Below are 15,406 nucleotides of genomic sequence, written 5' to 3'. Positions count from 1 at the left end.
GACAAGGGGGAAAGGAAGGGGGGAATACGGGGTGAAAATCGGGTATCCAAAGATTTCCAAGATGACACAAAAGAGAGAGAAAGAGAGAGAGAGAGACCCAAAGAGGCCGGCCGTACAAAAAGAGAAGAAAAAAAAAGAACGAATACATCGAAAGAGGTAAAAAGACATAAAAGAAAAAGAAAAAGAAGGAAAGAAAGAGAAAGGAAAATGTACCCCATTCACATCAACGGCTCAAAACAAAGGTGAGTTCGTCTTTGCTAAGGGTAGATCGATACGGTAACAATCCCCCCCCCCCTCTGATCACACTGCTTGCAAAACTCACAGCAAGTGGGGAAAAAAAAAGACGGACATTAACGCTGCGACACACGCACCGCCCCCCATCTCTCTGCTTTCCTATACACACCACTACCGCCATGTTCTACCTCGCAATCCTTTAATACTCTGGCCTATCCAGAAGAAGAAAGAACAGAACCCTAGCCAAGCCCAAGCCCAAGCCCAAGCCCCTTTTCAGGAAAAAAAATTACGGAATATACATAAAATTCCAAAAAACGTTACTCAGGCGGCGGCGTAGGCAATTCCCTGCCCTTCAACTCGGGACTAGGGGGGTGAACAACGGTAACGGGTGTGGTGGGCGGATTCTCTGCATCAATGTCTGCTACTGAATCTTCTGTAGAAGTAACACCGTCTATACTAGCAACGCTACCACCAGCACCGCCGTTATCGCCTTCTTCAGGTATAGCAGAGGGACTTAGTAGGCCATCCTCAGTCTTTGCAGAGGCAGCTTGTTGGCGGCGGTTGCGCCGCCGTTGACGCTCAGTGTCTGCGCTTTCGCGACGGCGCCGCACAGATAGCGAGCCGTCTTTGTTGATGGAGGCGCCGGATTGGAGGCCTTCGAGCATGGCGGCGGCGCGGTCCGCAATGTCTGCTTCGGCAGCGTCAGAGGCAATGGCTGCGATGCCGCCGCTGGAGCTGGCTTCGCTTTCGGCTGTGTCACTTGTGGGGCTGAGGAGCTTGCTCTTTTCATCGCTTTCTTGTGTTTTTTCCTTGTCGTTGTCGTCAACGTTGACGCCGATTTCAGGCATCTTTTGGCCACTAGCCACGCGCACTTGGTGCCTATCCTTTAAGCGGGCACGACGACGGCGATCGCGTTGATCTCTTGCTTCTGGTTTCGCGGCACGCAACTTCTGGAGCAAATCGTCCATGGCGCCTGTAGAGGCGGGAGATTTGGGCGCATCTGAGTCGGACAGTGCGTTGGGGGAGAGAGGGTTGGAGTTTTGAGCTTGCTTGCGACGCATAGAAATTTCATTGCGGCGGTGCTGTTCTTCGAGTTGGATGTTCTTGTCTTTGGATTTCTGAAGCGAGTTAGCAACCAAACAAACGCAATACACCCCTGATGGGAAAATGTAGAATAAGTTGACTTACCTTCCACTCTTGAACAAAGTTGGCCAGCTTCGCAAAGAAATCTCTTCTCGCACTCTCGTCACTGGGGTCTTCTCCATAGAACGCCATGATATCGTCGTAGCTCTTTTGCATATCCTCAAGGAAGACCTGCAATTGCTCTGCCTTCCTTCTTGCCTCCTTCATGTGTCTCTGCACGACAATCGATACCTTGTCCTCAGGGTGGAACTTGGTGGGATCCGAAAGGTTACCAGAGTCGAGCGACATTTGGACGTTCTTGATATTGTCAATGTACTTCTTGGCGTCGTTTTGCAGTTGCTCAACGTTAATCTTTTGCGCCGTCACGACACCGCTGATCTCGTCGGTGAAACCTTCCCATCCAGAGTATTGGTTGCGCACAATTCTCTCCACGACATCGGCAAACGTAGACTCGTTCTTGTCGTCCTTGAGCATACCCAATCGACCGAGAGTGGACAGCTTGAAACCGCTGGCTTGCTTGTTGGCGTCGTTCATGAAGTTACCAATATCGAGAATAAGACCCAAGACGCTGATCAAACTAGACGAATCTCTCAAGCTCTCCGACACGCGCGAGATCTCAAGAAGCTTGTTAGATATCTCTTCGTATTCGACCTCGAATGTACGAGTGAGTGTAAGCGCCCTCATCCTGCTCTTCCAGTAGTGATGGAGCTCGTAAGCTGTGTAAAGATAGATTTGATCTTCTCTGGTCAATTCGTTTGGATCTTGCTCGCGTTTACTGTCATGGGCATTGGGTCCGGTCCAGTCTTTGGAGTAAGGAGCCATGAGCTTGGCAGTGTTGTCAGGAATATCGCACAAGTCGTTCTTCTGCAAGAAATCCATGGTAACGGGGTCATCCAAAATCTTGCTGTCGCAGTGGATAATCATGCGTACAATTTCCTCAACACCATATGACGAGAACTTGGCCATGCTGATCTGGAAGTTTTGCATAAGGTCGCGGGAAATAATCTGCTTCTTCTCGTCCTTCTTGCCACCCTTCTTACCAATCGCCTTGATCTCCTTGGCCAAGAACAGTTTCTCGACCTCCTCCAAGACACCCTTTCTCGCAAGCTCTTGATATTTCTCTTCCTTCTCTTCTGAAGTAAGACCGCGCGTGGCCCACACCGTTGTGGTGGGTTGGTCGACCTTGTCCCAATGAAGAGCCTTGAGCTTCTTCTTAGGCCGGGGTCCAGAAAGGGCAAATTGTTGGGCGGCACCAAAGCCAGGCGCTTTGGGAAGGAAACCAGGCATCTTGGCACCCGGCATTGGTGGTGGTGGCGGTGGTGGGGGCATGCTGCCACCCGGCATAGGGGGTGGTGGAGGAATGCCTGCTTTGAAACCAAGTTTGCCCGGAGGTGGTGGTGGCGGTGGTGGAGGAGGCGGAGGCGGAGGAGCTCCCGCAGTGCCGGGCATAGGGGGCGGTACAGGTATGTTGGTAGGGAATCCGAGAGCACCAGGTGGCGGCGGTGGAGGTGGAGGCGGCGCTCCAGCAGCTTTCGATGCATCACCATCAGCTGGTGTCCTTGGTGAATCGGAGTTAAGGCTTGGGTGTGATGGTCCGGTAGTAATGCCATCACCATTATCTTCAGCATCTGAGTCGTCGTATCGTTTGACGTTGGAGGTGATGTCGGCCATAAGAGCATTGGCTGTGGATGCGCTGAGCTTGGGCTTGTGCATTTGGATAAGACGGGGCTTCTCAATAACAACATCATCGTCATCATCCATCTCAGAGAACTCAGCATCGTCGCCATTCTGGCCGGGGATACCAGGGAGGGGCTTCCTGCGTGGTACTCCGCTCTTAGCACGTACCGACCCGAATGAGGTCGGTCCAAGACCTCCATAGCCTTGTTCGGATATGACTGGCACGTCGCCCTCCATCTTTTCTCGCAATTCCCTAAGCTTCTCACTTGGCTGCAGGTTCAGAGTCCTGCCTTCCAAGGTGGCTTGGGTCCTGGCTCTCTGAAGCTGAATCTCTAATCTGTTCATCAGACGTTCACGATCCATGATACCTTGCATTTGAGCAGGGTCCGTAGCACCAAGGCCATCTTTGCCAGATTTCTTCGCTGCTGACGCTGCAACATCCTGGGCGTCTCTAAGCATCAGGTACAGTTCACGCGTCTCCAGCTCGTTTCGTTGCAGCTCTTGTGCTCGTATCCTCTGCATCTCGGCAAGTTCTGCCTTCATCGATTCGACCTGTCTGCCACGGAGCTCAATGATGCGTTCTTGCTCTGACAGTTGTTTCTGGAGCTTCGACACCAAGCCATCAGCTCCCAGTTCGAGCTGCGCTTTCATCTCATCACGCTCGGCAATGGCTGAGTCTGCAATCTGGCGTGCTTCGACAGCCTCGTCGCGTACTTGGCGGGCTTCAGAGTCGGTATAGAGCTTGTCGAGCAAAGACTGAACAGTAAAGTTCAAGCTTTGCTTCAGATCCATGTCTGGCAGTCTGCGGTCCATAGCCACATAACTGAGCATTTGATCTACCAATTGGAACATGCGTAACCGGTCTTCGCTCTCTGTATCCCGCATCAGCAGCAGGTGTTGCATGGCTGACGTGAAGTAATCCTGTGCCCTGGTTCCGCTAATCTTGCTCATGATGGCGTCTGTGATTTGCAGAGGATCATTGAGATCCTTGGTCTCGCCCTCGACATTGTCCATCATGGAGCTGTTCTCCTTTTGGAGGAAGTCTTCGTAGTCGACAGCTTCATTTTCGAGGTAGTGCTCGATTTGTTTGTCAATGACGTCGTACTGGAAGCCCTCCATCTTGTTGAAGATGCGCTTGATGCCACATGCTGTGAACTGAGCTCGCACGTGCATCCTAAGCTGGAGATCACGCTCTGGCGCATCGACAATCATGTTGATGAGGAAGAGGGTTGCAATGGCGTATTCCATGAGGAGGTTCTCTACACCAATTCCTCCACTGCGGACTTCGTCTGATGCGCCGACCATGGATCCCATCTTGCCGCGGCCATCGACCGTGACCTCGACGATACGCATCCATGCGTCGAATCGGCTGTTTTCGCCATATTGTGATTTGAGGTTGTCGAGTGCTTGTAGCACTTTTTCGTGTCCGCTTCCGTTGCCCCAGTGGCACAAGAAAGTCAAGACATCCGAGACGAGTTTCCGTGTATTCAGTCGTGATGATATTAAAGAACCACATAGCGCCTGTATGATTGACGGGTGGTTCAAGGCGTTGTCGGCGCCATATTTGTTGTTCATCAGCGCCTTCAGGCACTTGATAATTTCGTATTCGCGTTCCACATCATTTTCTGCTTTTTGTGCAATGACGCTGGGTGGGGGTTGAGGCCCTGTGCCTTTTCTGCGGTTGATCTTGGCCAGGACATTCGTAAGGGCGATTTGACCCTGGGCTTCGATGAAGCCCCTAACCCAGGCAATCGGCTGAGTTCTCAAGCTAATCTCCAAACTTGACATTTGCTTGATCGTTATCGAGTTGTCCATGACCTTTTTGACATACCACTCGGGGGATCCTTCTTCTTCTGCTCGTATCAAAATGTCTTGGTTTCCAACCATACCTCCTCCTCCGCCGCCGCCTCCATATGTTATCCGTTGCGTCTGGCGCTTCTTCTCTTCATGCTTGAATTCGGCAAGCTTGTCCTGGTACACAAGCGTCCACTTTTTGTCAATCTTGTATGCCTCCATCTGCCGCCGCGCCTGTTCTGGTAAACTCTTCCATCCTCGCTTGACCATGAGGTTCATAAACTCTTTCTCGACGATGTGGTCGGGGGGCCGTTGTATGCTGAGGGTATTTTGGGGAAAGGAGGCCGTCGAGGCCGTCGGGGACGATACATTGTAGTGTAGCAAGTGACGGTGCGAGTCGCGGGGGGCTGATGCGGCGGTGGGCAGGAGGCTGCCGGGGTCGAGGCCTACGGACGAAAATGTCGACTGCGACGAGTTTTGGGGGTAGAAGGTGTTGCTCGCACGCGATCTGGAGTCGTTGCTGTAGACGCTGGCCTGGTCGGACGAGGTGCGCGAAAAGCTGGCGTCGTTTTGGGGGTACTGGGGATAGGAGCCGTCTCTGCTGCTGCCGCGAGTGCCCCATTGCTGCATCGAGACACCACGGTCGCCCGGGTTGCTCGAGGCAATGGTCGTGTGCGACGAGTGCGGCGGGGGCCTGGGCGGGCCCTGGTTTGCGTAGCCGTTGGGAGGCATGTTGGTGCCAGTGAAGACGGGGTACTGGTGGAAGTCGCCGCCGCCCTTGTTCAGGTGGTGTGGCAGCGGTTCGCCCGACTTGAAGTTGTCGTCTCGGGGCGAGTCAATCGATGACACGGGGCCTGCTCGCGCAAAGATGCCCTCGGCGGTCATGGACACGGGCCTCTGGTCTATGGACGCGCCGCCGATGGAATGTCTTTGCGAGTGGCGGGACGACTGGGAGCCGTATGAACTGCCCGGGGGGCTGTCAATCGAAGACGAGGCAGTATGCTTTGAATCGGTGCCGCCCTTCTCCTTGTCCTTGTGCAGACGGCGTCCGAAGAACTTGCCGGCGGAAGATTGCCGACCCTTGCCATCCATCCCTATAGCGAGATTCTGTGCCCAATGCAGCCGACCTGGAGCGCGCCGCCCGACGAGTGCTCCGTTCCCCTCGGTGCAGATGCACTACCGCCACTCGCGAACTCTGGCGGCACGGGGCAAGCGATGGCAGGCCGTGACTGCGGTTCAGTGTACAGGTGCAGCGAAGGTGCGGGGCTTTTGCTTTTGGGGCGTTGGAGTAATAGAGAATCCCTTTGAAGGGAGGGGGGGGAGGGGGGCTCTGTGGTGGGCAATGCGGCTGCAGGTCAGTCGCGGGAAGTTGCCGAGTACTAGCGCCTCCTCCTGAAGAGAGAAGAGAAGCGCGCCACAACGCCCAACTGGGCTGGGGTGGGTAGACGAATGAGATGGGTGGATGTGGTAGTATTGCGACCACGGTGCGTAGTCTGTGTGGATGGTAGCCCTCCCAGGACGGGCGCTTTTTTGGTCTGCGGTGCTACATGTATGTGTCCATGTAGTATGGATACCGGTAGGTACACAGACATACTAGAGCAAGATTCACACACTCCACCCACGGCCAAAACGCACTCCTCGTTACAGCGCGCAGAGGGCCGCTCCGCAACTGTCTCGTCCGTGTATGTGCGTGAGAGCCGTGGCCTGAGGCCCGCCCGCCCTGGCCCCGACGTTCTCCTGAGACGTGCGCAATCTGCAATGTCCGTGTGGGCGTGGCGCCATAGCCCGTAGTTTGCAGGCACCGTACGAGTACGAGTAGAGTACACAGTAAGTAAGAGTAGGGAGCCCCCTAGCTCCTACGCCTGGCCGCTCCAAGCCATTCCCGGCCAACCCAACCCCATCCGCAAACCTTCATTCTCCCATCCTGTCCCCCCCCCCAAAAAAAGCCCAGAACGCGTCTGTCCGTTTTGCGCGGGACCAAAGTGAGCTGTGGCGCAGCAGGCACCCTCCCACCGCCGCCTGCATAACCGCCTGTCGCCTGTCACACCTCTCTGACGTCTCTGGCCCCTCGTGTCTCAGCGATCCAGATCCGTGGCCCGGCCTAGACAGTCGCAGTCCCGCGTCGCCCGCCTCTTCGCCCACTAGACCTCTCTCTCTCTCCACATACATGCATCCGCAGTCATGGCGGGCTCGACGCATTTCTTAAAGGTGAGTTTGGACTACTGTATACTCCACATACAAACACCGTACATAAATACATACATAGAGAGAGACGTGACATGGCTGACAAAACCACGCGCCCCAAAGACCATTCTCGTGCCGCTCTTCCTCGCCGCCATCCTCTATGTCCTGCTCGCCCTTATCATCCTGCCCTTTGTGCGCCGCCACCGCAGCCGCTACAGCCAGTACCTGCCTGTGACCCCAGGCGTCACCGACTTCCCAACCTCTTGGCGCACAAAACTCTCCGACGCGCTATACGGCCTGTTTGCCCCTTCGGCCTGGGTGAGACAGCGCGGCGTCGTCCACGGAAACAGCCAGAACGACGACGAGCTCTTTGACGATGAAGAGGGCGAGGGCATGGTCGGCTTTGACCCGATTGACGAAAGGAGGAGAGAGGCCCTTGAGCAGCGCAGAAGCATGATGGACGACGAGATTCGTCTTGGCAGGGACCTTGAGGAAGGCTTCAAGGACGACAGCGAGGATGAGAGCGATGACGACACCCGCCCTTCGCGCTCACGGCACCCATGACACCACCGCCTCCACTGCCAATCCCCTAAAAAAAGACACACCTTCTTCCTCACCTTGCATTTACCTATAATCTGATTCCTTTCCTTGGTCTGATACCGTTTCCTAGCAAACACAAACACAAACACCCATGCCATGTTCTAGGCTTAAAACAAAGCCAAAGTTTTGCATAAACCACGCATACAGTCTTAGACATCACTCATCGGCGAAACATGCATAGACTTTCAGTGAATATATTCATATACATGGGGGTTGGGCGGGTGATTACATCCAGCGCCCTGTTAACTAAAAGGAAATTCGTCCCAAATCGCTCAAAATGGTCGCTAGCCTGCCACACATGCCAGTGTGGCCCGTTTACTTGCGCTGACCGTACGCCTTGGTCGCATAATCGCCCTTGTGTACGATAAGGTCCTCGGGCCGGTAGTTGTGGCGGCCAGAGAAGTACTCGTCCAGGATGGCCTTGGTGCCGTCGGCGTAACGCTGCAGTCATAATCAGTATCATCCTTGCCGCAACTCTCTTTTTGGCTCAATCTTACCTTTTGTGCGTCGATGGAGGTACCCGACATGTGGGGAACCATGGCGTTGCCGCCACCCCATGGGTTGGTCGCATAGCGGAGTGGGTGGTCCTTGGGAGCGGGCTGAGGGAACCAGACATCACCACCGTATCCACGAAGGTGGCCGTCCTTGAGAGCCTGTGCGACATCCTCCTTGACAACAATGGCACCACGGGCAGTGTTGACCAGCCACGAGCCCTTCTTCATCTTGGAAATGAGCTCCTTGTTGAACAGACCCCGTGTCTTCTCGTGCAGCGGGCAGTTGATGGTGACAACGTCGCACTGAGCAAGCATCTCCTCGAGGTTCTCAACACGGCGGCAGCCAATCTCCTTCTCCTTCTCCGCGGACAGAGGCTGGTAGTCAAAGTACAGCAGCTCCTTGCAGTCGAAAGGCTTGAGACGGCGGAGCACACGCTCTCCGATACGTCCGACAGCAACGGTTCCGACAACCTTGCCCTCGAGGTCGTACTCGTTCTTAGCGACCTCAGCAACGTTCCATTCACCCTTGGCAATCTGCTCGTGGGCGGGGACAAAGTTGCGGACAAGGGCCAGAATGGTCATGACAACGTGCTCGGCGACAGAGACGACATTGGAGCCAGTAACCTCGGCGACGGTGATACCGCCATTTGTCTTGTTCGCGGCGTTGAGGTCGACGTGGTCAGATCCGATACCAGCAGTAACGGCAAGCTTCAAGTTCTTGGCCTTGGCGAGACGCTCTGCGGTAAGGTAACCGGGGTGGAAACTGTTGATCCCCGAGCAATTAGCCGAAACGTTCCCTCACATCATGGTGTTTGCATTACTAGTGCATGCCGACAGCGAGCTTGACGCGTGCTGGTGGGGCCGCCCTAGTGGGCACTGCGGGGTAGCTCTGACGTACGGAGTGGTGATGATAACCTCAGCATCAACAAGGTGCTTGTCGAACTCGGAGTCCTCGCCCTCCTTGTTGGAGGTGGTTACCAGCTCGTGGCCTTGCTCCTCGATCCATTTCCTGATACCAAGCTCGTTCTCAGTGGTACCGAGAAGCTGGGGCTCCTGCTCGGCGTGGATGCCACCCTACCGTCACCGTTAGACTACAGCACCCAAAGGGGTTCCAATTGCCAAAACTTACATCGTAAAGGACGAGAAGAACTTTTCCCTGTTGTGAAGCAGTCGCGGTCAGCGTTCTGAAAGCATTGGGTTGTCGCAGCGACGAAGTCAATCGGGGTCCGGCGCGAGCGCTGAGGAGGGACGAGGCAGGGCGGGCAAGACGCGAGGCAGCACGGGCAAATACCATTTTGAGTTGTTGGGCTTGTGAGATGCAAAGACTCGAGGTTCCCAAGTGAAGATATATAATAAAATCCTACGCAGGATAGGTCAAGGTACGTGTTCCTGACGCAACATCAGTAAGCCACATGCGGTTCTGCTACAAGGAGCAGGACAAAAGAGGGGGTGCGTGGGTCACAATACCTCTTGCGGGCCGAGGTGACGTCTCTGGCAATATGGAAGACGATTGATCGCGAGATCTATGTACAAAAGGAGGTTGATGTTGTGAGGAAGTAATTGAGGGGTCGTGAGGGGGTTCATTATATATCCTCCGCTCGCCCCCACCACGCGTGTTGTCGCCTTCACTCTTTGGGTCGTGGGCCCCGAGTGTGAAGTTAGTTGGCCCTTTCCCCCACTTGATTCAATGCGACACGGTGCGCGCAAAGACAGGCTGGGCCAGCAGCGGCCCCTGCGGGTACGACGGTCGTGTTTGGGAATTACTTCGCATTGCTCCTGGTGCGGGGTCGCATCCAATGGCGCGAACCAGGTCGAATATGCGCCAGAGCCGGGCACTAGCAGTTGATTTCCTATTCTGGAATCGCGAAGTCTCGCGCGAGAGATGGATAGCGTACGTAGTAGTCAATGGGACGGAGTGGGCCAATACAATTGCTCCGTTGCCGGACCAGCTGCCCGACCGTGATGGCACACATGTGCAGGTGCGTACATCGAGCCTCGTTTTGGGCTTGAGGGATCTTACACGCGCGTACGCGAGTGCTCCATCTCATCAGCCTCCAAGACCTTGATCGAGGGGCTGCGGGGCTATCCATGTATGCAGTTACCCCTCCAATGCAAGTAAGCTGTGTGTCTTGCTGCATACACGGCAGTCTTGTCCCTTGATCATTGAGCTGGTATTGGTGTCTGCGTGTATACAAGAGAAAAACCCGTGTCCAGTATGCCATGGCTACTATGACTGGCGCCACGAATGATCATCCTTAGCTCCGTGGACACGACATCTAGTTGGGTGTGAGTATGTAATAGACGCAGTGCTGGCACACCCAACTCCATATCGAGCATGATGTCGCGGCCAAGCCGATCCAGACGACCGAAACCCAAAATGCCGTCCCGCGGCAGACGCAAATGGGGCTGCCCCCCGCGGTCGAGTCTCGCCTTTCTGCGGCTGCGAGTTGTCGCCGCCAAAAGCCGAACCAAGCTCGCAGCAAAGTAGGACGACGGTCGGTGTTTACCTCGTTCCCTCCGAGTTTCGGTGGTCACGGCCCGGAGATGCTTCTTATCTTTCGGCCGAAACACGGCGCCGACACTACTTCGCCTGCCCCTCCATTGTTCTAGCGAGCGGCAATTCATGGTAAACCCACATCGCCAGCTGACACGATGCATTGCTTCTCCCGATCTAGTAGACTGATCCCGCGGTCTGCTAGTCCTCAGCTTACAGGAGCATTACAAGGTGCACATGTCCCGTTCTTGAGCTGGAATGGAAACTCTTGCCTCTCCCACACCTCATCCTTCGGTCGTGTCTTCGTTTGTGTGGCGTTTTGTGCCTTCCTAAAGTCAAACGGCAATTGCAAAATGGCAAACTGCTACACAGTGTCCACTGTGGACACATGGTTCGAGCACTATCTCCTGCCGGCCATCCACGACCTGCACCAATCTCCATGAACAACTCATCGCTGGGCGTCTTTAGCAAGCTCCATGTTTGTAAATCTTTCAAGAATGACTGCTTCCTTGCGTGCGCTTAAACTGCGCAAAATCGACCACATGGCCTCTACTCTCCACTCTAGGCCACCTGTTTTCTGCCAACTCCAACATCGAAATACTATCATCTCTATATAATGCAACACGCTGAAGAGAATTTCTAACGGATTCTTGCACAATTATGAAAGAGCTCAGTATAATCAACGGAACAAACACCACATATATGAACACCTTGATGGTCCAAAAATGGGACTTTGAGGTCAAGTGGAATGATGGTTGAAGGGATAGTCAAGGTTACAGTGGCTTATGATCATCCACAATGTCCACAAGTCCCCACAGATATAAAAGTTGCTCATATAGCTTCTCCTGGAACTTCACTCCAGCCTGGGCAACCAAAACCTATCAGTTACGAGCACCACAGCAACAATATGCCTTACGACCTGCGAAAACGTAGGACGGACGGTGAGTGTTCGGCTCGGAAACGGGTTGAACTGACGATTTCTGATGGGTCAACAGAATCTACGGCTGCTGATAATCCAGCAGAGACTACAGCTGTTGATAACGCAACAGAAACTATAGCTGCTGATAATCCAACAGAACCTATAGCTGCTGATAATTCAACAGAGCCCACAACTGCTGATGGTTCAGCAGGATCTACAGCTGTTGATGACCCAGCAGAATCCATGGCTACTGATGACCCGGCAGGACCTACAGTTCCTAACACTCCAGTAAGGTTCACTGGCACGTCTACAGGAGGAAAACGCCCAGAAGTCATAAGTCAACTAGGAGACGTTATCCTTGAACTTACCGACAAAACATCTGGAAAGGAACTGCGCAAGCTTTTGGTCTCGTCTGTAGTCCTTAGCCATGCTTCGCGGTTATTTTCCATGATGTTTAGCCATGGCTCCGATAAGGGTGACGCTTTGTCAACAAGTTCACCGCGCACTGTACCACTCCCTGATGATGATCCGAATTCGATTTGTCTGATATGCCTAATCAGTCATCTCAAAATCTTCCAGCTGCCAGAGAGGCTGAATATGACCGAATTCACCAATTTTGTTTATACTTGCCACAAGTACTCGTGCGAAGAAGCTGTCCAGACGCAGTCTTTGCTTTGATGTAACTTCCTATTGCAGAATCCAGAGGACGCAGATTTCGAGAAGCTGATCCTTGCTACGCACTTCCTCGATCTGTTCCGGGCGTTCAACATAGTCACAAGAAGTATAATTCAAGACCGGTCAACCATCACGGACATCGCCACTGCTATGGGAGGGCATGAAACACTGCCAGTAGCTCTCTTTGAGAAAGTGAAAGCTGCCCAGATACTCTCTCAGAAGCAAGTGGAGGAAGCTCTTGGTGCTCTTATGAACGAAAAGGACGCATGCGAAGGATTCAAGTTGCGTGTTGGCACTGTGGTTCATGCGCTCGTGTCCGGAGGAATGTGGCCCCTCGGGAAACAATCCATCAAGAAGGTCAGGGACCGACTGAAGCAGGTTGGTGGTCCTACTACCAGGACTGTGGCCAAGCTTTGCGAAAACCCCAACTGTCCCTGTAAGTCGGCTAACTCTCTAAATGACCAAGTCGTTCGTCAGCTCAAACAGATGTATGCCGATATCAAGGGCATGTGCCTCGACTGTGCGCACCGCAATGGCTTGGGAACACACGAATCTGACATTTTCTTCATGTGTCGCCTTGAGAATTGCCCGGATACCTGAGTCAAACGTTATCGAATAGCGTCACGTATGGCCGGGTTATTGGGCCGTTGCGGTTGCTGCTCTTACATGATGTTGTTAGAAACTGCGGGCTACTTTCGTAAGTTTGTAGGAAAGTGGGAGTATCAAGATTATATCCATGGAGTCTGGTAGTACATGGCTTCATTTGCTTAGATATCAGGTATCACTCAATTACCGGACTAGGTCTCTGCATCTGCTTCAAATAGTGTATAATTTAAAAATACAAATATTTTCTACCTTTACTTTACTAAGATGATTTCCAGAATTGGCTTTTTTTACTATGTAAACTACACAAATGTACTTTTAATCATCTGAAAAACTTCCTCTTTTCCATTTCCTGCCATTACTACCTGCTTCACACGCAAAGTTACACCATCAAGTCCACAAAATGGCCGCAAGACACTCGCCCTCATATCCATATCGCACTCGCTAACCGCATGCGGAAAGTCATCCACCCAATGCACATCCACGACCCTCAAATTCGGCGCAGCCGTCTTTAAAATCTCGCACAATCTCCTCGAACTTCTCAAAAGCATCTCTGTACAATTCTTCAAATCAATCTCATCATACGCAGCCACGGGCTCCATGCGTCCACGTGGCCCACGCGGCTGCCTCTGCCGATAGCAACTAAACCTCGCTATATCGACACGCAACCGCGCCTTCCTCATCATACGCACATATAATGATTTCGGTAGATATTCATATGCGGGATGCTCCAGCATAGTAGCATAGTACTCATACACCCAGGAGCCGTCACTCGGCGTCAATGGATGCAGTTCGAATACCGTCGTCGAGAAGAAGTGCTCGCGCGCTTCTTGGCATACCCTTCTACAAACTAAGAGCAAATTTATCGACGGACAACTTCCGTGTATAGCAATGATAGCATCGTCTCCGAGTACGTAGGAAACTGCATCTTCTCTCTGCTTCTCCTGCGGATCATACGCAGCAATATCCCTGGAACTTCTTACCTTCGTCAGTACATCATTTCGCGTAGAAAAAAAAAGGCAATCCTTCTAGGCAGATACGAATGCACAACGTACGTTATTCCGTATCTTCCGCCACCACTTGCATAGTCGTATATCATGCACCTCAGCTCCGTCGGAAGCCGCAAAAAAGCTGACGTGTCGCTGTCTTGTTGAGAGCGGCCTTCAGACTGAAAAACGTTACAGAGACGCCTTATTGGCTGGCAAAAGCGTTTCATGTACATGTAGCATGGGCGTGGTGGCGGCGGTGGCGGCGACACATATCGTTGTAACTGACACCTGTGATGGGTACACGGCGGCGGATGGAGACGGAGCCACAGTTTACGTGGGAAGTGGTGTGGTGCGAGTAGGAATGTAGTTATCGCCTCGAGGATTCTCCAGAGTAGGGCTGAGGTGCCCCGTTGAAGGATGAAATTGTGGAGGATGGAGTGGACGTACTGAGGTAATAGGCTCTGGGTGTAGAATTGATAGATGAAGCTAAAGATGGCAGCGGGGATGATGCTATTGAGGAAGTCCGCAAGCTTTCTGCCGTACCTAGCCAAACGGCCCATGGTGATCTAGACTCCGTAGACGAGATGTGTACTACATACGTTGTTCGGAAACGCTTGCCTGGTTTCGGTAGGTCGGGCTGGCGGGCTGGCGGGTACACGACGGGAGATCAACGGGTAGTAGTAGCTCGGTTTGTGGAGAGTGGCTTTGAAAGTTGCATATCGTGATACGTACGTGAGACGGACATGGCTGGGATAGATAGATAGATAGTAGCAGGATATGAGTACGTAGGGGTCCTTTGTAGACGTCGCAAGCTGACTGGTTGCCTAGCAGTCTTGCTGTACAACCCTCGTGTCCACAACTTTCTTCGGTTTATCTAGTACTTCATCACTGTGTAGTAACAATGCAAACTCCACTTACCGAGAAGCGAACCCAACATTTCCTATACAACTTCACCTCGACACATCAAGTTTCAAAACACAACATGTGCAAGCACACAAAAACGTTCCTCGTTCCCATGCGGCTGACATGACGTAACCCCTCAAGCCACCATCCCCACAATTTCCCAACTAGTCCTTGGCCCCCCCGATGTCCGAACCTCACCTCCCACTCAGCTTTCCCGCCCCATCCCCTTCTGCATCGTCCACATCCGCGCTGACAGATCACTTACACATCTGCCCCCCCAACTCGGCAATATCAAACAGGATAAAATAAAAAAACCGAAAGCTCTTTCCTTCCTAAGCCACTCGGCTCCTTTCCCCACCTCTCTCTACTTATCTCTCTCCCTTGTTAATATTTCGACACCCCTGCTCGCTACTACTGATTCGCCATGTTTCCCATCTACCCACTCGTGGCGCTACCTCGTAAAGTACAAAACTTGCCAACTTGCATAATCACGCGCTCCTCGGCTTTTGCGTCCGGTAGTCCATCTTGATCGACTTGTTTTTCCCTTTTTGCTCCTGCTCCCGTTCGCGGAACAATCTGCGCCCCTCCCCCCCAAAAACGGGTCGATATTAAAAAGGCGAAGTCACGCACTCTGCCTTTCTGTTGGTTTGGGCAGACATAGGCGAAGGTGTGGTAATAGCGAAAAGGCGGGGGAGGG

The 15,406-nt window shown here is 53.0% G+C and overlaps 6 protein-coding genes across 6 annotated transcripts; 3 read left to right on the top strand and 3 right to left on the bottom strand.

Annotated features, from left to right (window-relative positions):
- Nucleotides 1–551: 551 nt before the first annotated feature.
- On the bottom strand, nucleotides 552–5,940 carry COCMIDRAFT_86004 (uncharacterized protein; the record flags this gene model as incomplete). Its single annotated transcript, XM_007686361.1, has 2 exons — nucleotides 552–1,352; nucleotides 1,423–5,940. The coding sequence occupies 2 exons, from the start codon at nucleotides 5,938–5,940 to the stop codon at nucleotides 552–554; spliced, it is 5,319 nt and encodes a 1,772-aa protein (XP_007684551.1).
- A 1,089-nt stretch (nucleotides 5,941–7,029) lies between these two features.
- COCMIDRAFT_2210 (uncharacterized protein) lies at nucleotides 7,030–7,596 on the top strand (the record flags this gene model as incomplete). Its single annotated transcript, XM_007686292.1, has 2 exons — nucleotides 7,030–7,056; nucleotides 7,156–7,596. 2 exons carry the CDS (start codon nucleotides 7,030–7,032, stop codon nucleotides 7,594–7,596), a joined length of 468 nt encoding a protein of 155 aa, XP_007684482.1.
- Nucleotides 7,597–7,947: 351 nt separating this feature from the next.
- Nucleotides 7,948–9,420, bottom strand: COCMIDRAFT_2209 (uncharacterized protein; the record flags this gene model as incomplete). Its single annotated transcript, XM_007686291.1, has 4 exons — nucleotides 7,948–8,073; nucleotides 8,130–8,889; nucleotides 9,025–9,200; nucleotides 9,256–9,420. The coding sequence occupies 4 exons, from the start codon at nucleotides 9,418–9,420 to the stop codon at nucleotides 7,948–7,950; spliced, it is 1,227 nt and encodes a 408-aa protein (XP_007684481.1).
- Nucleotides 9,421–9,922: 502 nt separating this feature from the next.
- COCMIDRAFT_33622 (uncharacterized protein) lies at nucleotides 9,923–11,143 on the top strand (the record flags this gene model as incomplete). Its single annotated transcript, XM_007686328.1, has 4 exons — nucleotides 9,923–10,105; nucleotides 10,434–10,729; nucleotides 10,802–10,954; nucleotides 10,993–11,143. The coding sequence occupies 4 exons, from the start codon at nucleotides 9,923–9,925 to the stop codon at nucleotides 11,141–11,143; spliced, it is 783 nt and encodes a 260-aa protein (XP_007684518.1).
- Nucleotides 11,144–11,527: 384 nt separating this feature from the next.
- COCMIDRAFT_23320 (uncharacterized protein) lies at nucleotides 11,528–12,814 on the top strand (the record flags this gene model as incomplete). Its single annotated transcript, XM_007686315.1, has 4 exons — nucleotides 11,528–11,561; nucleotides 11,697–12,157; nucleotides 12,236–12,650; nucleotides 12,681–12,814. The coding sequence occupies 4 exons, from the start codon at nucleotides 11,528–11,530 to the stop codon at nucleotides 12,812–12,814; spliced, it is 1,044 nt and encodes a 347-aa protein (XP_007684505.1).
- A 305-nt stretch (nucleotides 12,815–13,119) lies between these two features.
- COCMIDRAFT_23319 (uncharacterized protein) lies at nucleotides 13,120–14,551 on the bottom strand (the record flags this gene model as incomplete). Its single annotated transcript, XM_007686314.1, has 4 exons — nucleotides 13,120–13,795; nucleotides 13,873–14,372; nucleotides 14,406–14,509; nucleotides 14,539–14,551. The coding sequence occupies 4 exons, from the start codon at nucleotides 14,549–14,551 to the stop codon at nucleotides 13,120–13,122; spliced, it is 1,293 nt and encodes a 430-aa protein (XP_007684504.1).
- Between the last annotated feature and the right edge of the window lie 855 nt (nucleotides 14,552–15,406).

The sequence above is a fragment of the Bipolaris oryzae genome (genome assembly GCF_000523455.1).
Source record: "Bipolaris oryzae ATCC 44560 unplaced genomic scaffold scaffold_18, whole genome shotgun sequence".
In the NCBI taxonomy this organism is placed as follows: domain Eukaryota; kingdom Fungi; phylum Ascomycota; class Dothideomycetes; order Pleosporales; family Pleosporaceae; genus Bipolaris; species Bipolaris oryzae.
Note: the sequence above shows the minus strand (reverse complement) of the source record. Positions and strands in the feature narration are given on the sequence as shown.